The 25,236-nt window shown below is 47.6% G+C and overlaps 1 protein-coding gene across 10 annotated transcripts in view; it reads left to right on the top strand.

Annotated features, from left to right (window-relative positions):
- tead3b (TEA domain family member 3 b) overlaps positions 1 to 25,236 on the top strand; it is a 37,059-nt gene that overhangs the window by 4,093 nt on the left and 7,730 nt on the right. For 4 of the 10 annotated variants that reach the window (XM_076024964.1, XM_076024966.1, XM_076024967.1 and 1 more), the window contains 4 exons: positions 14,274 to 14,528; positions 22,768 to 22,832; positions 23,316 to 23,378; positions 23,529 to 23,591. In XM_076024964.1, the coding sequence (XP_075881079.1) occupies positions 14,522 to 14,528; positions 22,768 to 22,832; positions 23,316 to 23,378; positions 23,529 to 23,591 (198 nt within the window). In that variant the 5' untranslated portion in view covers positions 14,274 to 14,521. Of the gene's footprint in view, positions 1 to 11; positions 34 to 14,273; positions 14,529 to 22,767; positions 22,833 to 23,315; positions 23,379 to 23,528; positions 23,592 to 25,236 lie in introns of those variants that run through there. The other 6 variants (XM_076024969.1, XM_076024973.1, XM_076024972.1 and 3 more) reach the window with 3 other exon arrangements.

Raw genomic sequence — 25,236 nt, 5'->3', positions numbered from 1 at the left:
TCTGCAAAGTCCTCCTAAGTACATAATTCACAGGTGAGGATTTGTGACACATCGATATGTGCACGAGCTAATTGCATAATGAAATGCAGACCACCTCGGGCTGCACCTGCTCTTTGTCCGCCGCGTTAGTTCAGGCGGGGGTAAACTTTTTTGTGTTTTGTTTAGACAGAACCAAATGTTTCAGCTCAGCGGCTCCCTGCCCATTTCCTGGAGGGACTTCAAATCCAGTTTACAAATTTTATCTCAGCCTCCCTTCAGCCGATAAGGACCTTACAAAGTTTTACGACAGAGTAGTGGGCGTTCGCACTTCCTGGAATTTTATTAACCTTCATTGATCGTCAAAATAAGTGACGTCTTTTTTTTGTTGTTGTTTTGTTTTCGCTTTGGGAATTTAACAGTGCGTAGACTCTTGCAGCTGCCAGATGAATCCAGAAAAGTCCTCTCTGCTAATTGAAAAACTTTAAAGCGAAATGTTAGCGCCTCCTTTGCGCTAAATTTGTGCAGTCACATGAGCTGCGGGGTTAAATCACTGCCCGTCAACAGGTCTGACTAAACAACAGAATGCAGTCTGTCAGGTTGGTCCCTGCGAGCGGAATAACCTGTTGACGTCCGTGCACCTCCACCGCCACTGCTGTCTCATATTATCTGTTTCTCTTCAGCCGTATCTCATCAAGCCATGAAACACAATGTTCTTTTTATTCCACTCCTTCATATACATATAAATATATCTATATATATTTTTTATTTTTTATTTTTTTGGCTCATCTTTTCAACAAGCATGTGTGGGAGTGCAGCTTCTCGTGCGGTTGCAGAGTTCGCCGTGTCTGTTTTTGATGCTTACGGCTGTGTCTAATCTAAATATGACAGCTCTTTGATGTGCAGCGGCATCTGTTCAAGCTGCAGTCTTCCGTCGGCCACGCCGAGCAGATAGAGCTCTGGCACGTCGTCCGGCCACGGCTCGTATAGGTGAAACGGGGCCTCGGGATTCCGGGGGCCCTTTTCTCCCGCCGTTAATACGTGGAAACAATGTTCCCGAAGCGAAAGGATGAAACTGGTGGGAGCAAACGACGAGTCCGCGGTCGATACGGCGCGCCAAAGACATCTAATAATAGAGTTCGAAGGCTGATGAGTAAAATCTGGAAAGGGTTAGGGACATTCTACTGCTGTAGCAAAAATTCCCTTTCATTGTCTCACGCTGAATGCACCACTTCTCCTGGCGCACAATGTGGGTTCTTCTTGGAGGAGCGCTGGCGCTTCCCGGCCGTTTTTTTTTATTTTATTTTCATGCCCGGCTCTGTGAGAGCTAAATGTGAGGAGAAAGTTTCACAGTCGAACTTGTGTCGCGGAGGTCAGTTACACCCCCCCCCCCGGGGGCGAAATCCTCTCAAAGTGGCGGGCTTTCTCCCCCATCTGCGCCCCTGCTAACCTTTTATCAGCGGGGAAGAGTTGGCGAACACGTGTCTCGCTTGGCATCGGGCGAATATCAAACCCCTTGGGAGAGAGAGAGAGAAAGCACGTCGGTATTTCACATCATTTGCATCGCTCTGCGAACGCTGAGCTGCATCTTTCTCCTCTGCCGTGTTTACTCGGCCGCCGGTCTGTTGACCGTTTGTCAGCGTCGGCTTCGCCCGTCTGTGCTAAACCCACAGTGCTGCTAATGAGCTTCTGCCCATTTGCGCGGACGTTGGCTTTGCTTTTTTAGCACCGTCCCCACAAGTGCTCGCTCCCAAATGGTGGACACTTGGCCCTCTGTCAACCCAGATCTGAACAAATATCACTTATGTCTGAGTGCTGAGCACACAGCGCTGGTGCCTCAGAGAAAAGGCCGCGGCGGTCAGCGGAGGGACGTTGATGGCAATCTGGGATACAATGTGCAGTGCTGGTTGCTGCCAGTTTTTTTTTTCTTTTTCTGTGAGACACTTGTTGGTGGAAACAAATGAAATCACTGAGACATTTCAGGTAGTTTGCCCACTCAGCTGCCACTCAGTGGGGAATAGACTGCACTCAGTACACTGAGCCACGTGCTGCAAATGTAAGGACAAAACAACAGATGATGTAGAATACTGTACATAAAGTTTCCAGACCATCCAATCTGACGTGACACAGTTCTGTTAACGCCATCTTCCTTTAAGACGAATGAGCCAAGTTCCACTAGCTTGTAAACACGCTGAAAATGCCTACGCCTGTAGACGCGAAGAGACGTCATGTTTTCCCAACTTGTTTTGTCTTTTGTCTGGTGGCCATTTAACACATGGCCACCATGGGCTTCCATTGCAATAGGTGAAACTCCTGAACTGTTGCGTGGATTATATAAAAAAAAAAAGTCACCGGAGCTCCCAGTGGGTGGAATTTCCCACTTCTGGGTGGACTGTCTCTCTCAACTCCCCAGCGTCAGGCCTGGGGAAGAGGTGTTCAAATCTGTTCCCAGTGACAGAGTTTACAAACATTGCATTCACATTAATGCACCGCACATGTGTACACATCCTCCAAATCATGAGGTTTGTGCAGATAAGCTTCCCGACCTCCTGTTCTGACCGCTCAGGGGGAGGAGCCGGGGAGTGGCCTAGAACAGTGAGGTCTTTGTGTCAGCTGTCCCCATGTTGCTAAACATTTTTAGTTGTTCTTTCACCGGTGGCCAACTGCGAGCGCCGGCTTTCTACATTATGTGCTTGCTCGAGCTGGAGGAGGCAGGGAGGGTTGGGAGGCTGGTGGGGGTTGGAGGAGGGAGGGTGGGGGGTTGGGCGGGAGGGGGGGGGTTGGGGGGGGGTTGGGGGAGAACTCCATAAAACAAGAACTGTGCGTCTGTGGGAGTTCTGAGAGCCGGTAGCTTCTCCAGGTCGCACTGTTGATAACTGGAGGCTCGCTCTCACTCCAAGGCACGCCTTGTGTGTGTGTGTGTGTGTGTGTGTGTGTGTGTGTGTGTGCGTGTGTGTGTGCGTGTGTGCGCGTGTGCGTGTGTGCGCAAGGCCTGTGTCTTGCACTGGAGCTCCAGTGACCCAAGGGCACTCATGTGAAACTCCTTTAATCCTTTGCACCGAGAGTGCAGTAGGTGGAGAGGCGTGGAGAGATGATATCGTCCTGCAGCTATTTTTTGCCGGTCCCTCTCTTCATATGAGGGGACACGTGTGTCCGAGCGATTCCGAGGCGTATCGGCACTTTATCATTACATGTGTGACCAACGTTTTTTTTTCTTCCTTTTTTTCTGTCTTACCACATGACCACCACCCCCCCCTCTCAAAGCCCCCTTCACCGTCCCTTTTTACATGGACCGCGATCAAAAGCCGGCAGCTGTTTTCAATGCCACGATGCGAAAATTTCGTACGGCTAAGATGAGTCGCTGGCGAGCTCATTCTGCTGTGCATGTCTCAAAGGTTTCACAGATTATGGCTCCAGACCGCTCCTCTCACCACAAAATGACCGATCCAGGCCAGAATGGCTTATCCTCGACGTTCTCTGGAAAATTTCCGATTAAAATGCTGATTCAGACCGTTGGAGGAGAAAAAAAACGGGGGGTGGGAAGGAGGAAAAACACGATCTGGCGCAGTCGCAGCCGTCAGTGTTTTCCCTCCTTGAACCGGATTCCGAGCTCAGTTCTTGGGGAGCGTTGCAACAGCTCACAGTTCGAGGTAGACCGCACGGCCGACGGCCTCCAGCGCTGAAAGGGAAAGAAAAAAAAAAAAGCGGGTGAACCAGCGAGACTTTGCGCTCTCGCTCGGGCTCCACGTGTGACGATACTCGTTTGTCGTCCGCCGACTCCTGGTGAGTCGTATGAGGAAACCCCGTCACTGTGCGTTCGTGGGAAAGTGACAAATAGAAAATCATTTGTGGCAAAAAAAAAAAAAAAGGTTTTTTTTTGTTTTTGGGTGTGTGTGTTTGAAAGCTTGCTGAGAGAGGGAACCTAGCTGGGGTTCTTTCTTGAGTCTGCAGCTGGTATCAAACTGCAAATGTTTGCCCCCGACAAGACGCGCAAATGTGCGCATACGTGTGCTTGTGTGTGCGTGTGTGTGTCAGTCTGTCTCAGCCTCTCCCTCCCGCCTCCCCTCTCTGCCTCTTGCCGTGTGAGCCGCTGGCTGCTCAGCTCTCGTCACTCTGGGCCCTGATTGTTTCCTGAGCGCCGTGCCAGATAGGAAGTAGGAGGAAGTTATTGGAGGAGCCGAGGAGAATTTATTAGGGCCGAACACACAGACGCTGGGGGAGGCGGAGGGGGGAGGGCGCTGACTCTCGCTGCATCGACATGCAAAGTTAAGTCAAGGTTATGTGGCGCGGGCTGAATGCGGGTGCCGCCGTCCTCGCCTCAGTGCGTCGGCAGGTAGGAGGAATTGATTTGTGCGACTCTGACACAATAGACCCTCGTTGTTGTTGTTTGAACTGGATGTTTTCCAAGTTTGCCTCTTACACAGACCAAATCGCCGATGGGGGGGGGGGAGCGGTCCCAATCCGACTGAATGCTACTCAGTACACAATTCATGGATGCACACAAGCTCCGCTCGGCAAAAAATAAATTGTGTGTAGTATTATAAGGTGATCCTAAATACATTCCTGTGACCATTAGGGACATGAAATATATCTATATATTTTTTAGCTCTTTGAAAATAATATGACACCCCCTAAAATTTAACTTTGATGCTTTCAGGGGGTCTCATGGGGTAATCGGGGGGTCAGAGCCCTACGGGCCCCCCTGTGTTTGGCCCACTGGCTCGCTCCTGGCTAACGGATACCACGGGTAATCCTGAGTTGTTGTTTTTTTTGTAGCCTTCCTCATGCTGGGAAGGCGACAGAAACAAGGCGACCAAAAGGCAGCCTCAGAAAGTGGAGCAGCTGGTGGTGCTGCCACGGTTCTGGTAGAAGCACTGTTCACCCTTGTGACCTCACAAAGGGCTGCCTTTCAGAATCACTGATCTTAGCGGAAGCGGCAACAAATATTGTACTTGGAAAATATTTGTCACAGAGAGTTTTGCATAAAATGGGACCATTAAAGTCACACAATGAACTGGATTTGTTTCCCATGTTGTATCGTGCTGTCTGATTTTGCGAAGAAGAGGCTTCAGCACCAGCGTGCTCGGGCAGAGCGGTGGCCGGGTGTCGGATGTTGAGCCGACACTCTTTGGACCGAAAGGCTTAACACCCTCGATTTGTGCTTCACATTTTGTAGAGAGTGGCTCCAGTATGGACCTTTTGCTCCAGTTGCAATGTGTGCGTGTTTCCTATGAGTGGGGGGAGGAGTGTGAAGGGCAGCGAATCCAGAGAGCAGCTTTCCTGGCCTGCAACCTAAAATGTTTTCTTTATCTGTAATCTGACCTCAGAGAGCAGCTGCTCCTTCTGCCACCAAGTCCTGTTGTCTCCCTCGGCTAAGTGTGCGTGCGTGGGCTGGCATTTGTGTGTGTGTGTGTGTGTGTGTGTGTGTCTGTGCGCGTGTGTGTGTGTGTAAGTACTCGTCTGTCTATTCTTGTGTGGACTCACTTTTGCTTGAGTACAATTCTTTTAAGAGCATTTTTTTTTTTTTCATTCGTCAGCACATTTTTTGGCTGCTCCAAAAATTCTCTGATTTTTGGTTTAAGTGTGTGTGTGTGTGTGTGTGTGTGTGTGTGTGTGTGTGTGTGTGTGCCTCTGTGTGCATGGCTGTGTGCATGGCTGTGGGTGACATCTGTGTGTGTGAGATTTGTGACTGTGTACGAATGCCGAGTTGAGCAGAGTTGTGTTCCGCTCTCAGCTGTGTGTGTGTGTGTGTGTGTGTGTGTGTGTGTGTGTGTGTGGGGGACCACGAGTTGGGGGGTGGGTTTCAGCTGCCGTCGGGGGTCTGTGCTTTGCCAACAAGTGTCCCAACTCTCGCAGCAAATAACAAAGGATTTGCCTTTTTTTTCTTCTTCCCCCTTTCCAAGGGATGAACGGATTTGGTTAACAAGCAGATGGAGGTATATACAGTAGGAGACAGAGCCAGCGGACGGCGATGCCGAGACATAAAACCAGATTTGGGGGAAATCTGTTAACAATCTGCTTGGAGTCAGTAGAAGTGAATCATGGGAACGAGACGCGCGGGGCGGCTTGACAGCAGAGGGAGGAAGACTGTCGCGTACAGATTTTACTTTTCTTCTCGGGATTGACAGAAAAATATGGCAAATTTGCAACATGTGAAACATGTTGCGCTGGCAATGTTTCTGATTTTCTTTTTTTTTCTTCTTTTTTTTTTTACCAAAAATATGCCACTTTTGTTCGCTCGAACCGTTTTCTCCGAGCGTGCGTCCGCTGCTGCTTCGCCTCTCACAACCTGCAATTTTGCTGTTTTCTAACCGTCTCAATGGCCTCCATTCACATTCACAATAAACCCCAACGTGCTCGACCTGCTCCAGGCAGACAGATAGACTGACTGCACGTTTTCCACAACCTTGAGACGTAAGTCTAGCGAAACACAGCGTCCTGTTGTAGCTGCAGGACTAAACTCAATTTATTAACATGCAGCTGCCAGGAAACTGCTTTAAATTAAGCCAAACTTTTATTGGATCTGCGCTAATTTGTACACACTTGAGCCACTTGGACGTCATAAATCGTCCTTAAATAAAAGGCGTGTGTGAAATTCCAACAACCCCCTCCATTGTTTGGCCAAATTGAATAGAAGTGGCATTAATAGGCGGTTTTGCGTGACCCCGGCGACAAACAAACAAGAGGCAAACATGATGTCAGGCTCTTCGCTTGGAGACGTCTGATTCTTTCGCCTCTTTCCACTCCTGCGTCCGACTGAGGAACAGCATTTTCAAAATTCCGAAATTTGACATGTGTGCCCCTCCAAATGTTCAAGCGTTTCCCTTTGTAGTGAAGAATCCGCAGTTTAAGGGTCGCTACCCCACTGCGGTTGTACCGAGAGCAAAAGATCAAAACTGTGATCTTGCGAGTTTCAAGCTGTGCTCCTCAGTCGGCGTCTTCAAAAATAAATAAGTAAATAAATAAATAAATTAAAAACTCTTATTAGCATCACAGGTTTGCGGGGTCGGGAAGCTTCTCAGATCCAAACTGCTCGGATGATCTTTAGCTTCAGGTCTGTACTGTGCTGGATTACAAAAAAAGGAAAACTTCTTGTCGGTGAATTTACGAGTTCTCAGATGATCTCATGTCCAGAAGATTGTTAAAAATCTTCAAATAAGAGTTCAGAATCTTCTTTTTTTCCCCCCTTCCTCTGAGTGATTCCTTCCTTTTGCATAAATCTTTGTCGCTGAGCCTCCGAGGCCGTGTGTTTGTTTTCCTGCCTGTAGGTGTGAGTAAGGGATTTCCTGCGTGCTGTGGGCACACTAAAACAAACGCCTTTTGAAGGAATCCCGCTCCTGCTTTCAGACTGCGCAGGCAGCTTCCCTAACATGTGACCCGGCGGTGTGACGGTGACTCAGGAGAATTACTGGAATTCGTCGGGACATTTCTCAGCGCACGATCCCCGTCAGGAGGGGGGGAAAAAAAAACAACAACAGAGAGGCGTGGAGAAGCGTGATGTCAGTGCCGTGTGAGGCTCCTGCGGCTTCGGAGACGCAGCGGCAGCGGAGAAAAGGTGGACTGGTGAAAAACAGGCAGTTTTGATGCAGGGAAGAGATGTGGATAGTTTGGTCGGATCCACCAACATTACCAGGAATTTTCATTCCTGACTGGGTTGAAAGAATGTATGCTCGTCTGTGTGGTTCGCATTTCCACCGCATGTCAAAGTTCTGTAAAATCATTCGAATCAGGCTGACGACAAATTAGTGCAGCGGTCAGACCGGCTGCGACTGTTGTGGTCCAAAGGCTTCTTTCAATCTTGCTTCATTTTCTTCAACTTTTCACAGATTCATTTTGGCTTTTGCCCGACATTTAGACCGGCCTGCTTGTCAGCCGTTGCACACTCGGCCGTTTTTAAAGGCGGCGACCGACGCAAAGTCGTCCTACCTCCTCTCATGGCTTCTTTTCTTTAGCTCCATTTGCCAAATGATCAAACACAAGTGAAGTGATGCTTGTAAATGAAATAAACAAGTTTTGCAGCGGTTCAAACAGGGCAAAATCAAAACCTTACGCCTCCCTCCTTTTCCGGTGAAGTTCAGGGTTGAAAGTTTTTCTTTTCCCAGTGATTTCAGTGGAAATGCGTCAAGGTTTTTTCAAAATATTGCTGCAGTGGCAAAAGGGGCCAATGATTATTATGTTGTGCCTGATGCGTTTCAGCGGGAGTGTGACTAAACCCGTCCTAATCTGTCTGTTTTTGAAGATCTAAGCCTGCGGCCAGCTGCTAGCTAGCTTCCTAGCAGGTATTAGCGCTTCCTAATGATACTAGTGGGCATTATGCATGGTTGTTAGCGCTGCATCATGTCAAGGTAGAAAAAGGATTCATTTTGAGTGCGAGTGGGACTAAATCTGTTGCAATCTATGTTTTTGAAGATCGAAGCCCTGCAGCCAGCAGCTATGTAGCTTCATAGCAAGTATGAGCGTGTGCTAGCAATACTAGCAAGTATTATGCAAGGACACAGTTTTTTTTTCTTCTAAATTTCATTGTGTAGCAAACTGATTCTGTTTCAGCAAGAGTGGGACTAACCATGTCCTACTTCAGCCATGGGCAAACTACGGCCTGCGGGCCATATGTGGCCCGTTAAGCTTTTTAATCTGGCCTGCCGAACTTGAACAATTTTCATCAATAGTAAAAAAATAAATAAATCCTAATTCATCTGTTTTTTGAAGATTTAAGCCTGCAGCCAGCAGCTCTGTAGCTTCCTAGCAAGTATTAGCTCTTGCTGGCAATAATAGCGAGCAGTATGCATAGGCAATAGCTCATTTTAGTCAAATTTCATCGTGTCAAGGTCGCAAATTGATTTTGTATGAGGGCCGTTATAAGCAACACACAAACAAAAACATGATTCAGCCTTTTAAAATGTCTGAGTAAGAAAGTGGCCTTTGTTTTTGAAAAAACATTGCACACCCTAACAGTCGCAATACAAGGTGTGGGTCAGACGGTCAATCGAGGTGCCGATTTTTGTTTCAGCAGTTCGCATCGCGTACTTTTTAGTCCGTCTCTCCTCTGGGCGTGTGAGGCTCTCTTTACTTTATTTCCTTTTCGACTCACGCCGCGGACCGGCGGCCACTGTGGCGATGTTCGGTCCTGTGACTCCCATAGAGGAGGGGGACACGCCGGCTCCGCTGACAATGGGGCCTGTCTCAGGTCTGAGCCTCACAAAAAAAAGCAGCAGCGCGCTGTGTGTGTCAGCTCTGTGCTGATGTTGCATTTCGGGGCTGGAACAATCCCGCTTGTTTTCCAGACACCAAAGTGGACGCCTAAATTGGACAACAAGTCGCACACACACACACACACACACAGACGCACACGCATGCCCTCCCCCTGCACACACACCCCTCTCGCGCTCTCCAACCAACCAACCAACCAACCCACCCACTCCTCCCATACACGCATCCCCTGGTCTCCTGTCCTTATTTGGGTAGAGACGTTTCAGAGCTCTGGCTGGAGCTTGTGCGTGCGTGTGTGTGTGTGTGTGTGTGTGTGTGTGCGCGCATGTGTGTGTGTGTGTGTGAGGGGAGAAGGGGCAGCAGAGGAGGGGAGGGCGTTGAGTTGACACAAGGGAGGCAGGAGGAGAAACAGTGAGCACTCGCCGCTCTTTCTTAATATGGACATGTCTGGAATTCAGGCCCCCCTCTCTGGCTGGAGAGCCCGTCTCCTCTCTATTGCACGGCAGCAGCCTCCGCTCTCCAGCGCAATCTCAACGACCCGGCCGGCCGGGGGGGGCGGGGGGCCGAGCGGCGCGCCGCGTCCTTTGCACGCTGCCGCGTTGCAACTTCGCAGCTCTCGGGGCAACAGAGACGAGAGACTGTTTTTTTTTCACCTATAATTGGAGATAAATAAAAGAGCAGCCGGCCAGCCCTCCCTCTCTCTCTCTCTCTCTCTCTCTCTCTCCGTCTCTCCCTCCGTCCTTCCCCTGCTGGCCGAGCCTCGCCAGTCTGTGTCCATCAAACTGCTGCTCCACCACAGACATTAAAGAGACGTTTCACCTAGAAATTAAAGTTCGTACTGTCTTTTTTTTTTTCTCTCTCTCCCGACGGTGTCGGTGAAAGCTACATTTTAACGTAGCAAGTTCTGGATTTGCGTGGAGGGAAAGATTCAAACCCTATGACAATGAAACAAAACGACAGAGGGGAAGACAAAAAACACGACTCCATGCTGCTCGTGAGGTCCATTTTTTTTTTTTTTTTTCTCAAGGCCAAGGGCCAAGAGACACACTCATGTTAACTCTCATGAGGACGAGAATGAGCATTTTAGCTAACTGGCAACACATTGGTGAAATCTAAATTTTGGGTGGCTATGCTTCTCTGATATATTTTCTTAGCAGGTAGCACAACTCAAGTCTGAGACGAGTTGTTGAGTCATACTGGAGTGAAAATAAACCGCCCGCGCCACAAGAGAATGACTGAAAAGTAAAACGTGTGCCGCACAAACCAACTGAGCGCGTCATGACTTTGTTCTTTTTTTTCGATCCACTCGAGCGCTTCAGTTGGAAACTGGAAACCATTTTTTTCTGCCACATCAGTTGCAGGAATGACACCAAACTGCCTCTCAGAACATTTCACCGTCTCGGAATATCACGTGAAACCTAAACTAAATCTCTACTGCTCACATGAAAAAATCTTGTTTCATTAGTTGTTCCTCAGAGAACATAAATAACCCTTTTTTACCCAATCAGGAGTTGCATCCCCAACACGCCTGATTCCAAACCCCGGCTTGTCTTCCAGCCTTGGATCAAGTCATTCAAATCGTGCGTATTTGAGTAAATAATTTGTCTGAAACATGCAAGGAGTGTTTGAGAAAGCCAAAAGTCAATTTCTAAAGAGCTTCAGTTCGGTTTTAAAAATATTTTTCCTCTGTGGGCTCTGCTGCGGGCTACCCTGTTGGCAGACTGAAGTCTGTTTGTCAACATCGACACGGATAGGAAATGATGCCGGGGGCGAACGCTGTGAGTTCCACGCCGAAATGGACGATCCCCCACAGTGTGCCGCGCACATCAAGGACACGACTTGAGTTTCTTGCTGAATTTCCTGCAGATGTTTCTTATGATTTATCCTCCTGCTTTTCCAATTTTTCTCTTTCCTTTCTTTGTTTTGATTGATTGCTTTTGGGCTGCAACGTTGCAGTTTGAGTTGAGTTGTACACACAAGTTGCAGTTGGTGGAACCGCCCTTTTAGCCATACTTTCATTTACATTCGACAAATCTACAAAGTCCAGCCAGTCCATAATAGTTTTCACTGACTAGACAGCAACTGCTAATACACTTGAATTAAATGTAATGATTGCACCATATTTGGCAATTTCTTAGGAAACATATTGGAATAGATTTTTGTGTTGGGACAGAATTCGGTGTAATTAATGAGCAAAATCATGGCGATAATAATTAAAGACACCAACACAAAACCATGACAAATGACTTGTTTTTCAGACTGGAACGAGAGGCATGTTTGCCACTTAACATAATATTCAACTTGTTCTGTTGACAAATTGTCAAGCGGCTTGCAAATATGGTTCTCTCACAAGAAATCATCTTCTTACTCTCTCATTACGAGGCGCTTCTTCGCAAGCTGGACAGTTTAAAAGCCACGGCAGTCACCCTGAATTCCAGCCGTGTGTACGAGGAGGCCGCGCCATCCCTGAGACCTCAGAGGGATCAGACGAGCCGACGAGAGCTTCGCCTCGGCGCTGAGTTCTGACAGCGTGACCTGCCGCGGCTCCACCGTAACCTATATGTCTCAGCTATAGTTAGCTGCCCGGCTCCAGTCTGGGCGCGCTGACATCATCTCGCACTTTCACGGTGAAATATCGCTGCGGGAATTGAGTAACTCCCCCTTCCACCTCGTGTAACTTCCAGTGCGGCGAAGTTGGGAAGAAATGAGAAGCAACATTAGCTCTCCAGCTACCACTTTCTTTACTGCTTTGTAAATGATTTTTTTTTTGCATATTTCTGTGAGGCAAGATGAATCTTTTCAAAAAACAGGGATAGCTGAACATGAAGAGAGATCATTATGTAATGTTATATTTTTTAAATCTGTGGCGGGCCAATAAAACCATTTCATGGCTGTAGAGTTTCGGTACAATTATACCGCAAAAGATGATCTGTGGACTTGAGAAAGGTTTCACCTCTTTATATAAACATTCTCTTTTCTTCTTTCTTATTTTTCTTTTAGAAGAAAGTGACCGGGACAAATCCCATTAAGCGTGATAATTTTTTTCCTGGGCCGATATCCTGTTTCTGTAATTATGCGGTTCCCTATTATTTTTGGAAACGTGTTAAAAAAAAAAAAGAAAGAAAGAAAGAAAATTGCGAAACTGGTCAAAACATGACTTCAAATGGAAAAAGAACATTTCTGAAAGCGGATATTCTATCTCTTTATGGTAATCCAATCGCATGAAAAGGACCACTGTGGCACCCCATTATACTTTATTCTTGTCAGCATCTGCAGAAACGCTAAAGCAGAGAGACAAGCATCCTGGGAGGATCATGCCTCATAGACGTCCGCTGGAGAAACAATACGATGCTGAGGAGACAGCTTGAAAAATACTTAAGATCTTTGCCTGCAGTCAGCCATGAGCCGACCACAGTGGGACACAGTTCCCAGACCGCAAGAATTCTTTGAGGCCTGCGCTGATTAGTGAGGTCTTTAAACTTCATTTTATGGAATATCTTGAATTCATTTGGCCATTTCAGAGAAATAAGAGGGGAGGAAATTGTCGTAATAATTATGGTTAGCATTGTTTATTCATACAAATTTTAATGACTGCAATATGGAAATGCGAGCGAGGGCCAGTGTAGTGGCGCGATATTGATGAGAAACATCCCCAGTATTTGCCGTCGTTATTGTTATTTACGTGCACTGTCGTGGAGTTGAATAGAACATTCCTCGCACTCTGTCCGCTGTAATGTTTCGCAGAGCGGCCGGCGTGTAGTTTCTGAACAGGGAGTTACAGAGACTCATCTTAGTGCTGATCTGGCTGACAGAGAGATAAATCTGAAGCGAAATAAGGAGAGGAATCATGAAAGCCTTTCACTATGCAGTCTTGTTTGTTGGAGACATAATAATTACAAGAAAGCAGCAGAGAACTAAAGAGAACATTGTTACCAGATTGGCAAAACTTGTTCTTCCACAACAAACGCAAAAAGCCTTCTTTTTTTTTCTTTAAGACACCCCTTCTCCCCCCACTTCCTCATGTTCAATCGTTTCCTCCTCATATGAACGTCCCTCAAATAATTAATGCTCATCTCCCGAATGGGGACTTGTAATTATATGTCATGGTAATAAACGTTAATCATGTTCTTGGCTGTAAACTTCAGGTTTTTACAAGCCCGTCGGAGATTCTTGTTAACAGTATTCACTGCTCAGTCCATGCTCAGTATTCTACAGCCATACAGATTGGAAAGGTGTCTTTTATATTTACTTGTGAGTCTCTCAGTACAACCTGTCCTGTCCTGCTTGTCATCAGTACAGACTTTCCTGTCTGGCCACTCAGACCCAGAGCCTTTAAAGAAATAGGTCAGAAATATAGAGTTTCATTTAAGGTTACTGGACCAAACCATTAATGAGGCGAGCTGGCCGTGGTGTTCTTTACTAAATGTGACCTAAGATGAAGTCAGTGTCTATTCAAAACTACTCATGACCCACTCCTCAGTGGAGGAGATCGTTGGCTAATTGTAAACTGTTGGGAAGCAACTATGTGCGTTCAAGTCTCCGAGAAATAACTAACTGCGTGTTTTGGGTTCACCAATCAAAATCAAAATCAAATCAAAAAATCAAACCAATAAAACCTATTTTACATAGAGTCGCCTAGAATGTGGATCAGATGGCAGCTGCATGATTTTTACCCTGCATCTCATGTGAAATTGAGTGGGACACCAAGAAACAAGAAGTAGCATCAAAGATCTATTTATTAATTCATTAATTCATCCCTTTGCAAAGTCAAATAGTTCAGCAAAATACACTGGACTGTACATCAATGATGATCCCGACAACCGTCGAGTGCATGTTCCTTCCCAAATGTTTGCCTTTATTTCTCATTTCGCATCAGTGTTTCAGTCTGAAGTTGAACACGAGTCAACATCAACACAACGGGTTCTGTCGCGTTAATTGATTAAGGCGCCTCTCTGCTCAACCCCGTGTGGGTTTCGACACGGCATTGGTCGGGATTAGCTGTGAAGTCATTAGAGCACCTGCCATCCCGTCTATCAGTATCCAGGCATGGTCAGAGCTGAACTGACCCCGTGCTCCTCTTAATCCCACAGATCTCCAGCAGATCCGTTGACTTTGGGGCTCGGGGTCGGGCCCAGGGGGAGCCGCCACCATTGCGTCCAACGAGTGGAGCGCCAACGGGAGCCCAGAAGATGGGCTTGACGGGGACAACGAGGACAAGACCCTGGACGGCGACGCCGAGGGCGTGTGGAGCCCCGACATCGAGCAGAGCTTCCAGGAGGCGCTGGCCATCTACCCTCCGTGCGGGCGGAGGAAAATCATCCTGTCGGACGAGGGGAAGATGTACGGTGAGTGAAACGGCACTGGATGCGTTTCCGAATGGCGCGAAACCTAAATATCGCTGCAAATAAATGGTAATTGAAACACCTGAACTTTGAAAAACCTCTCAAATATCACTAAAATATAATATCGCATTTACGCATCAGCGGGGTCACGTGACGCAATATTTTTTTACAAGTAATGGAAGAGAAAAATACAACAACCATTCTCGACAGCAAACAAAGGTAAACAAACAACAGCAAACGTAATTGTCGTAAAATCTCGTCCCGCGACATTTTACAACAACTACGGCTGATGCGCTTCGCTCCGTTCAACGGAAACGCCTGCACATCGCAATTTGGTTTTGTCAAGGAAATATGACTTTTATTTTGCGACAAACTGCAATGGGAACGCAGCTACCGACACGGAGGCGAGCCTTTTCTCTCCCGGCTGACAAGCCCGTACCTGTCGGGGCTGTGACCCAGAGGCAGGTTCTTCCAGTCACACCAGCAACTCCACGCAGCCTGTTATTGTAGTCGTGCAAGCATCTCGGCCTCCCTCTCCCTCTTGATTTACACCTGTCTTTTCCCCCCTCGCAGCCTTTACAGCCTATTTTTATGCCCACTGTTTTACGGCCTCCTCTCTTCCTCCCCACACTCTCAGTCGCAGAACCCCCTCTTTGTTTTTTCTTTCCGAAAAATCACCAAACGCACCGCACCAGTACCACGAGGAGAGTTTTTTTTTTGTTTGTTTGTTTTTTTTGTTTATACCCTTTAGCGTCCTCTGGAGAAAAGCTGTTTTTCGTGCTGACTGGTCCCCTTTAAATGAGCAATAATTAGCGCAGCGTGAACCAAAGACATCACAAAGGCACGCTGAGGATTATAAGCATCCATATGGTTTCGGAGGAGCCTCTATTAAATTGCAGGTGTTGAGCCATTAATGCCGCGCAACAGTCCACATGGACGAGTGGAATCATCCTCGTCCAGGTGTTGGAAATTGGAGGCATTTGTCTCTCATTACTTTGATCCCATTTTCCACTTCCTGTTGTCGAGGCAGATGTGCGCTCGCGCTGGCTTTTTTGACGGCCGCATCGCAGCTGAGGCGCAAGCCGCCGTCCTCAACAAATTTCTACTGTTCCTGCCTCCTGAAAGAAAGAAAGAAAAAGTGCTAATCATTTTCGTCTCAGTCAGACTTGTGTGTTTAAGAAGCTTTGCTGTTTGTTTAGTGAGCTTCTTCTTTCTTTCTTTCTTCTTCACCTTCAGTCAGATGAGATTCTTTTGCCACGATCCACTGGTAGTTTTGCATATCTTAAGAGAAAAAAAACAAAGCGTACCAGATGTAATCCAGACTGCTGGTGCAGCTTCACGAGTTACTGTCAACATTAGCTCCTCAATCTGTCAACTGAAAATATAACACCAAGCGTTCTCTCCTCTTTCCATGGATGAAGCTCCAATTTTAGTCATGCGCCGAATTGACGCAGTAAAAAGCCCAGAAATTAAAGAAAGGTTGCACTCAATTTGAAATACTTCATCTAATCATTACCGTGGCACTCATGGCAAAATTCTTGCAATATTTTCATGCACTTGTCTAAATGATTTCATTATATCTGATTTGCTGCGGCCCGGGAGAGGTTTTCAACTGGTGACGTTGATAATTGGAGGGACACATAATCTCGATCAAACTGTTTGATCTGCTTGAACGCACGCGAACGCAATAGTTTCACAATAGTGGAGGGCCACAAATTGCTTCAGTGGATATTTATTGATTAAATGTAGACAGAAATGAATTTTTAAATAGCGAGGTAATGCAGACACATTTAATTAATTAATATATATCAATAATATATCAAAAGGCTATTTAAAAAAAAAACATGATTACTTCGCCCTTTAAGGTCCTTTGTGCAGGTGTGCTGACCAATTTTCACTTGTTTTTATTTTATTTAGACGCTACGTTCAAACGGCTGAGGGTCCTCCAAATTGACCTAAATGGCTCCTCGGTGCAGTTTAGCAGGACGGTGTTGTGTCTCGGGGCTTCGTGCTTCAGCCATGAGAACGTCAACAAAGAGTCCTGCGGCTTCTGCGGCTGCTGCGGCGCGCAGAGCTGCCCCCCTTGGCAGCAAACTGTCACCCCTTTTTAGAAGCCCATCCCCCACTTTTTTTTTTTTTTTTTCACCCGGCCCACTAAACGGCCCCCTCTCCTTTTTCAATAAGTCATCTGAGGCTGCGCTGGCAGATGAGGAGGCATGCGCCAGAAGGAGTCTGCTCACAAGGTGAATTACCTCAGACGTCTAAAAACTGCCCGTGACGTGAGGCCGAGGGAATGTTAACCATCGCACTGTATATAATACTGTCTACCTTGCAGTCTGAGACTCCCACTGGCCTTCGCTTGTAGCCAAGCTCCCCCCACCCCCACCCCCACCCCCACCCCGCTCCTCTCACCACCCCCACCACCACCACCAGTGGGAATTCCACTTTGTAATTTTTTTTTCCTCTTCCTTTCGACTCCTTGGTTTGGTGGAAAAGCTCTGTGCCTTGTTTCCCCTCAGCCAGACTGACTGTTTTATAGTTGTGTATTCTGCTAATAAAACCTGCCTGGACATCTGAGCCTCTCGCAGCCGTTTGACTCCAGGGTGGCAAAGAGTTCAAAGGTCAGGGTGAGTCGCTGACACCGTTTAAAAAAATCATTTCTCCTTTTATGTTTTTAAGCCTTAGTTGCCCCAGGTTGTTGTTTTAAAACAACTCATTCTAACTTTTTTCATTTAAGAACCCTTGCTAATCCAATGCCGTTTCGCTCCGTTATTCATAAAAGCACATATTCTTTAAAGCCACTGAAGAACAAACGTCCACCTTGTCAGTCTTCCTCGTGCCGGACTTGCACCCCAAAAACATGTTGCAGCTGCTCACATGAAGAAGAAGAAGAAGAAGGAGCATGCTGGTGACGTGTTGCTCCATTGTCAAAGGGGGCGTTTGATTCGGCTGGGTGGGGTTTTTCGACCACTCCCCTTGGTTGTAACTCGATTATAACGACAAGAGATATAAAACAAAAAAAGTGCTTTGAATTACTCATCACTCAGCGTAATTAAATAAACGTGCAGGTTTGTTTTTTTTTGTCTAAAAGCTGTGTTAGGTAATGGTTAGGTAATGTTTGTAATTTCTGCAAATCGTTAACATTTGACGAATCGTCTCAACGCGGTTACATTCTTCTGCCTCGCTCGAAGTTTAGAGGAGGTATTTCTCGCGCGTGTGTGTGTGTTGGAAAAAAATGTTGTCTTTCTTGTTTCGCAAAGGGTCTGTACTAACATGTTGTTTCGCTCCGTTTTCTGGTCTAGACAGGTATGTAAAAGCCCAGGCGCGTGCACACACACACACACACACACACACCTCCCTATCGCCCTCTTTGTCTGTCCAACTCACTCTTACTCACTCTCTGTCTTAGCCCTGCAGCTGTCACTCCCGCAAAGCACTCTGGGTACCCAAAAAAAAAAGAAAGAAAAAAAAAGGCAACCCCAAAAAAAAAACAAACAAACAAAAGAGTTTAGTGCTGGAGGGAGGCTTATGACAATCTCGACCTTTCGAAGGCCACGTTGGCAATTAGGCGGCAGGTTCAGCCTCAGAAGTGGCCGGGTGGGGGGTGTGGTGGTGGGGTGGGGGTGGGGGTGGGGGGGTGCGGCCGTGCGCAAAAAGCTGCAGCGGCGGCCGGGAGCTGAGCGCTCAGCAGCCAGTGATGACTGAGCAAGGCCTTCCCTGTCAGCCCCCTCGCTGAGATGTTAGGAATGTTTTCAGTCATGGCTGAGCAGTATGTTAGCAATTTCGGATTACCTCAATGTTATGAGAAAGGAGGGGGAGGAGGAGGAGGAGGGGGAGGAGGAGGAGGAGGAGGAGGAGGAGAAGGAGGAGGAGAGAGACCGAGAAGGGAGGATTCGGGGACGGCAGGAGAGGAGGGGAGCATGGAGAGATCACCTTTTTTCGCTCTTTTTTTTTTTTTTGGCTTACTATCGCAGCGTGGAAGTGGAAAATTCCAGCGGTCGCGCAGTCAAAGGAGAAAAAGATGGGCGTGTCGCGCTCGGGAAGGGGTTAAGAATGGCAGCCCGCAGCTATCGCAGTGGGTGTTGAGCAATTGACAAGGGAATCGTGAGCAGCACAAAACAAAAAAAAATCGCATGTCGGAGAGCGGAGGGGGAAGTCGGAGGCAGAGGAGAGGGGGGGGCAGCGCGTGATATATATACTGCTCACTTTATCACTGTTTGTCCAAGCGCACCTGTCGTGTTCCCTCTGCTATGTGTGTGTGTGTGTGTGTGTGTGTGTGTGTGTGTGTGTGTGGGGACCACTGGCTCTCTGACCTCATCGCCACTTCTTGGCAGCCGTATAACAATCACACCCTCTGTATTTTGGTCTCTGTGTGTGTGTGTGCGTGTGTGTGTGTGTGTGTGTCCGGGAGGGTGGGTTGAGGGGGGGGGCGGGGGGGCTGCAAAAGGAGCAACTGGTTTTAGAATTGATCATCCGACAGAGGGAAAACCAGTCCTGCTGGATGGCTGCAAGAGCCCAAAGTGCTCATCATCCGTCTGGGGTCGGTGTGACAGCGCAGGCCTGCGGTTTTTTTCATAGACGTTCGCTGCGAGCAGAAAAAAAACAAAAAAAAAAACGAGTCAGGGTTGTAAAGCGAAGGATCTCTGCGCTAATTTTACTTTTATGCCCCAGATTTCTCCCCCCGACCCACACCCAGAACTATCAATTACCCCCAAAGTTCCTTCCTCTTGCAGCTCTGCTCTTCCAAATACCTTTCAAAGTCGGACTTCTGTGAGAATTTATTCCAAAGTGGACTTGGCCCTGCCCACTTCAAAGTGGTGTTCTGCGGCAGCGCTTCTCGAAATCGACTCAAGAGAAAACCAGACGGTTGCTCCGCAGTGGCTGGACGGGCTCGCAGCGCTGCGGAGGAGCGCTGGTCCGGCCCATGATCAAACACATGGCGGTCTGGACCACAACAAGGAAAAATGAAAGAGTCACATTAGCGTTGTGGTGCAATTTTTTGTTTTGATTTTTGTTTTAGCATTTTACTGCTTTTCCGCACTGCGAGAGACGTCCGAGGCGAGGACGGCAATGGCCGATAACACAAAAATAGCAGCAATTAAGCTGGAGCCCACATTACAAAGAAGAAAGTGGGAGTTGGGTTCAAGACTTGTAAGAATCCACTCGGCCATCAGCTGATGCGGCAGCCGCACTGTAGATCTCTTGATTTCCCTGCTCCACTTTTCTTTTCGCCTGCCTCAGCATTAATCTTCTACTTTTTTCAAGGCAAGCGGCTATTAGCATTGGTCATTTTCCAGAACACTGCAAGGAAAACGGCCAAGCTTCCCCCTAAAAAAGACCCTGCGACATTTTGATGCAGGTTTGCTGTGCTGGGAGTCCGCTTGCCAATCTCAAGTTTAGGCCGGAGCCATGAAAAACGCTGCACCGCTGGGCCTCCACCCGTCTCCATCTTCTTTCTTCCTATCAGTCTTATCTTCCTTCCAGATGTTGTGGCAGCTCCTAGTTTATTTACCCCGTGTTTACTTCACTTCTTTAATAATAAGAATAATAAGAATAAACTCTAAATTTTCCATAGGTGTGTATGTGAGTGCGCGACTGATTGTCTGGCTTTGTTTGTCTCTATGTGGCCCTGCGATGAACTGGTGACTAGTCCATGGTGCCACCCTGCCTTCGCCCTATGACAGCTGGGATAGGCTCCAGCAGACCCCCGTGACCCTGAGCTCAGCAAGAAGCGGGTATTGAAAATGGATGGATGGATAACCTCAATTTATATACAGTAGCGCCTTTCATGGAACCCAAGGTCGCTTTACAAATAACAAACAACAACAACAGCAAAACAAAACAGGAAGGGACCAAAGTGAAACATTTTATCTGGAAAAGCCAGGGAGAAAAGTTGAGCTTTGAGGGGTGACTTGAAACTGTCCAGAGTCGGAGAGTTGCGGATTTCGACTTTGCGACGAGATATCTGCGAAAACCCGCGGCAAAACTTTTCCGTCAGTCGGCGTGACAAACCCCCCGCCCCCCGCTCCCCAGCTGAAGAGATTGAGAGTGACAGTTGCGTGAGGGGGTAGGGGGGCAGCGGGGGGGGGGTCAAGCTGGCATTGTTCTTCCTCCGCCGTCCATCGTGTGGGGGGTGGAGGGCGGGGGGGGGACGGTCAGCAGCAGGTGCTGCCCGGCCGTTGAGTGCGAGGTCACACAGTGGTGTTGTTTTAGTCGGGGGGGGGGGGGGGGGGGTCGGAGCGGTGGGGGAACGGGGGGGTGGAGTTTTGCTGCCAGGTGCCAGTTGCTTTGGCAGAGACAGTTATGGCTTTGTGTTTCCTCCAACCCCAAGAGTTACAGCATCAGCTGCCCCCCTTTACTCGGCCTTCGCCCCCCGCACCCACTCCCCAACCCACCCCACCCGCACTCCCCCCGCTCGGCGGGTGAGGCCTTCACCCTCGGCGGCCCCCGAGCTGAGCCGAGCCGAGCCGAGCCGAGAGCCATGCGCTGTTCTGCTTTTTTTTTTTTTTTTTTTTCTGTGCTTGAGCTCCGGCCGGCAGGCCGTGTTTCGCAGGCGCGGGCCAATCGCGCCGGCTCGCACAGATGTGACAGGCTCGGAGGAATGCGAGGAATGCGGAGGCGCTGGAGCGGGCGTGTCCATCCTTGGCCCGGGGCGGGTGGGGGGTGGGGAGGGGTCAGGAGGGGAGGAGGGGGGAGGAGGGGTTAGGAGGGGAGGGGCCCGGGCGGGCTCGGTATCGGCCGACCGTTCAGGGCCTCGCTGGCTGACCGCCGGGAGGGGGGGGGGGGGGAGTGGAGGCGGGGGCTGCCTGGCCGGTGTGGAGATGGCGAGGCTGCCTGCACAGGAGATGGCCTGCAGTACTTTTATGGTAATTGCGGCGAGCAGCCGAGCGCCTTCTGGATGGGCAGAGTCGCCGAGTCGCGTGTGAGAAAACAGGCCTCGTTGCTCCTTGTCATTATGCGTCTGGTTACTCTAAACACCGTTAAACCATAAATTTCCTCTCACGGGCCTGTTGTGCGTTTCGGCACGGTGCATCTCGACCTGTTTTTTTTTCTGTGTGTGTGCGTCGGTGCGAGTCGTCCCTCCCCCGCAGCCACAGAAACAGGGGGGGTGGGGGGGGCGGGGGGGATTGATGAAGGATGATGTTATGTAATTTAATGACAAAATAAAGATAATTGTAATCGGTTACATTACTGGGGGAGAATGTGTAATTAAATTGCAGTTACTTGTGGAATTATTCATGATTACAATTATAATTACAGCTGAGCAATCTTTGCAGAAAGGCTGGGCTTTATGTTTAATGGTTTTATTTTTGTTGCTCTGCACTGGCTTGGCACGAGCGCTGTCCCGTTTCCCCGCACACACAAAAGTTTGATGCTATTCTGATGCTTCTGATGGGTTCCTCTCTCAGGTTTGGAATTGCAGCATCCCACCTACCGCTCACCTGCCAGTTGAATTGAATTGAAATGAATTGAATTGAATTCAACGATTGTAAAGAATTGTATTGTCTCCCTCGAGTCCTGCTGGAAGTTGAGAACATTTATTCAAAAATAGAGAAGTAGTCCAAATGTAATGAGTAACAGTACTTTGATAAAGCAGTTGAAATAGTTACTCTACTGTTACATTTTAATCGGGCAACTTGTAATTGTAACCAACTACATATGCAAAGTAGTCTTTCAAACACTCTCCTGCGCCACCTCCATCTCGAAAGAGCACAATGATTTCTTTCTGCACTTCATGTCATACGACAAAAGATGACTTTTTTTTCTTCTCATCTCTCGTCTCTCTGGATCCCAGCTGTATTTTGTCAGAATTGTCCCTTGTGAACCCACGTCAACGAATGTGCAGAAAGCGCGGAAGAATAGGAGCTTGTTCTCGGCACAACCTGTTTGTGCAGAATGTCGAGAGTTGATGTTAAGTCACGGAAAACATGGCTCTGTTTTCCAAGCAATCTGTAATTAGTCAGCACAGCTGTGCGAGGAGCCAGTAATGAGATGTGGAACGAGTGGATGTGAAGACGGTGAAAAAAAAACAGCCTTAAACTGCCTTTACCATAAATCATAATATAAAGAGGACGTGTGTTGTGAGGTTCATAGTTTTAATCGCCACCCTGACCTGAGGTTATAGTCAGTCTCAACGCTGCCCTTTTGAACAACAATAGTGCCCCCTTCTGTCTAACATGGGTCGCTGGCACTTTGCCTGTGGTTATCGTTTTTCATCTTGCATCCTTTGTCTCTTTTCCAGGTCGCAATGAATTGATAGCAAGGTACATCAAGCTGAGGACTGGCAAAACCCGAACAAGGAAACAGGTAAACTTGATGATTCGGCATTTTAGGATTAGCCTCACCATAGAAACTAATTCAGATGAACTCCACTAGTGTAGAAACTGACCTCTAACCCACTAACAAAAATATATATATTTAAGAGGAAAGATGACATTTAATATTTTTAACCGCTAACAAACCACAAGGGTCAAGTTCAAAATTTGATTTCTGATTTTTAAAGGTTAACATTTGAAAGATTCAACAAAATGTTAATTTTTTTTACTGTTTGTAGTTTTAGCGGTTCCATGTGCTGTATAATAGCGGCGGGCCAGCTCTGGCAGTGATTTTGTATTACACTGCCGGCCAAAGCTTGGCCCGCGGGCCAGAGTTTGACACCTGTGGCGTACACGTTCCAACATGCGTGCTTGTACTCACTTATTTTTTGCATGTGTGTGTGTGTGTGTGCTGTGTGTTGTATTTATTAGCATTTTGTTTTGTGCTCCAAAACAACGTTTCGCACCCCTTCAGGTGTCTAGTCACATACAGGTGTTAGCACGGAAGAAAGTGCGTGAATACCAGGCGGGTATAAAGGTAGGTGGCAGCACGCCGCCCGTGGGCGACACTGACGGGGCGCCTCTTCCCTCTTTGGTTACGGCTTCTCCCTTTCTTCCCCTGTCCCCTCTCTTTCCCTCCTTGCCTCCTTTTCCTCTTCCCTCCCTTCCCGGCTATTCTTCTGTGCAGGTTTCTAGCCACTTGCAGGTTCTCGCCCGGAGAAAATCTCGCGAGATCCAGTCAAAGCTAAAGGTATGCGCTTCACGGCGGGCTCGGCGGGGCTGATTTTCAAGCTCGGCTTGCCACTAACCTCCCTGTAGTTTCTGTGCACGAGCGCCTGGCGCGAGGCCGTTTCTCTGCGACTTTGGCCGATGCGAAGCATGGCGGGAACGTATCTTTTTTTCTTATTTATTTTATTTGTTTAAAGATTCTCTTTGCTGACACACCCAGAGGAAACAACAGTCCTGTTTCCGGAGCATGCATTCAGCGCACAGACAGACACCTTATGACTTCTTGTCAACTTCCAGTGCTGCAGCCTTCTTTCATCACCCTTTGGTACAAGTATGCGTGAATGTAGAGCTTCTACCTCTGAGGAACACCACTCCACTCCAGCTATTAACCACCTTTCGCTCCTGCCCTCTCTCAGTCCTCTCCAGCAGTGTACTTTCATTCCCTGACAGTTCTTCTTTCCCTCAACAACTTCCCCTTTAATCCCTTTATCTCCCTCATTGTTCCCCCCTTTTCCCCTTCATACCTGTAAAATCAACCTTGATCTTCAAATCATCTTTTCAAACTTCTCCAACCCCATGTTTCCTCCACTATGAAGCTTTACAAAGGAAATATTTTTGTATATTCTCACATACATAACACAGACACGATTAAAAAGACACGGGTCACAATGCTAACTTGGATAACATTTAACCCTCATTCAAACTAATCTTTCTGTTTGACAGAAAACTGAAACAGCCATCTGTCAGCCTGTTTCACCCAAACGTTTTCTTCTTTTTGACCACTCATGTCGACCCTGAACAGTTGGAGAAATCAGTTGTGTGTGTATCCAGTAAATGAACCAGTGCAAGCTTTCCATAAAAACTGAGGGCCAGTGTCTCATAGATGGTCGACGCCCAATTTAATTCTCATTAATCTTGGATGACCGAGAATATTATTGATTTATTTTTGCTTGTGTTAAGGTTTGGCAGAGTTTCCCGAATTCCGTTCTGTGCACGTCATATGTATAAAATGGGTTAGCTGAGCTAAACCTCGTTGCATAACAGGGACTTGTGTGGCCTGGGGGTACAATATTGAATACACTGTGTGTTGGTTTGTATCAGCTCTGCTTCAGGGGATAATGAGTTTTGCTTTATGTACCTGGAGTTCATTGACTATTGACCAAGTAGGTTTAAAACAACCTCGTAATGGAATTAACTTTTACCGACACAACATATACAACTCTGGTCTGGCTTTTGGATGACATTTCAGAAAACACTTGAAATGAATTGATCATTTTGAGGTCAACCTTCTAAAGGTTGAGCTGTAAACCTATTTCACCAGTTGTTCAATGTGACCTACTGCTACCACAACATGTCTACAGTGGCAGTTGCAGTTCTCAAGTCAGTTTTGATGGATGAATAGTTTTGTATTTAGGATGATCCCCAGGCAGAAATTGAATTATTGTATGTAATTATGTATAATCACAACATTAATCAGTGTGTCTTTGTGGCTTTGGTAAATCTGGAACACAGGGAGTGGAACACAGTTCTGTGTTAATGGCTGGCTCACTGTTTTTTTTTTTTTTTTTTTTTGGGGGGGGGGGGGGGGGTTGTCTGCAATGTTGATGCTATGGGATCTGTCTTTAATGGCTGTATGCTGTGTATGCTGGGTTTGGAGAGCCTCTCTT

Source organism: Nelusetta ayraudi, unplaced genomic scaffold (assembly GCF_046127955.1).
Source record: "Nelusetta ayraudi isolate G7.1 ecotype Tasmania unplaced genomic scaffold, CSIRO-AGI_Nayr_v1 ptg000017l, whole genome shotgun sequence".
NCBI lineage: Eukaryota > Metazoa > Chordata > Actinopteri > Tetraodontiformes > Monacanthidae > Nelusetta > Nelusetta ayraudi.
Note: the sequence above shows the minus strand (reverse complement) of the source record. Positions and strands in the feature narration are given on the sequence as shown.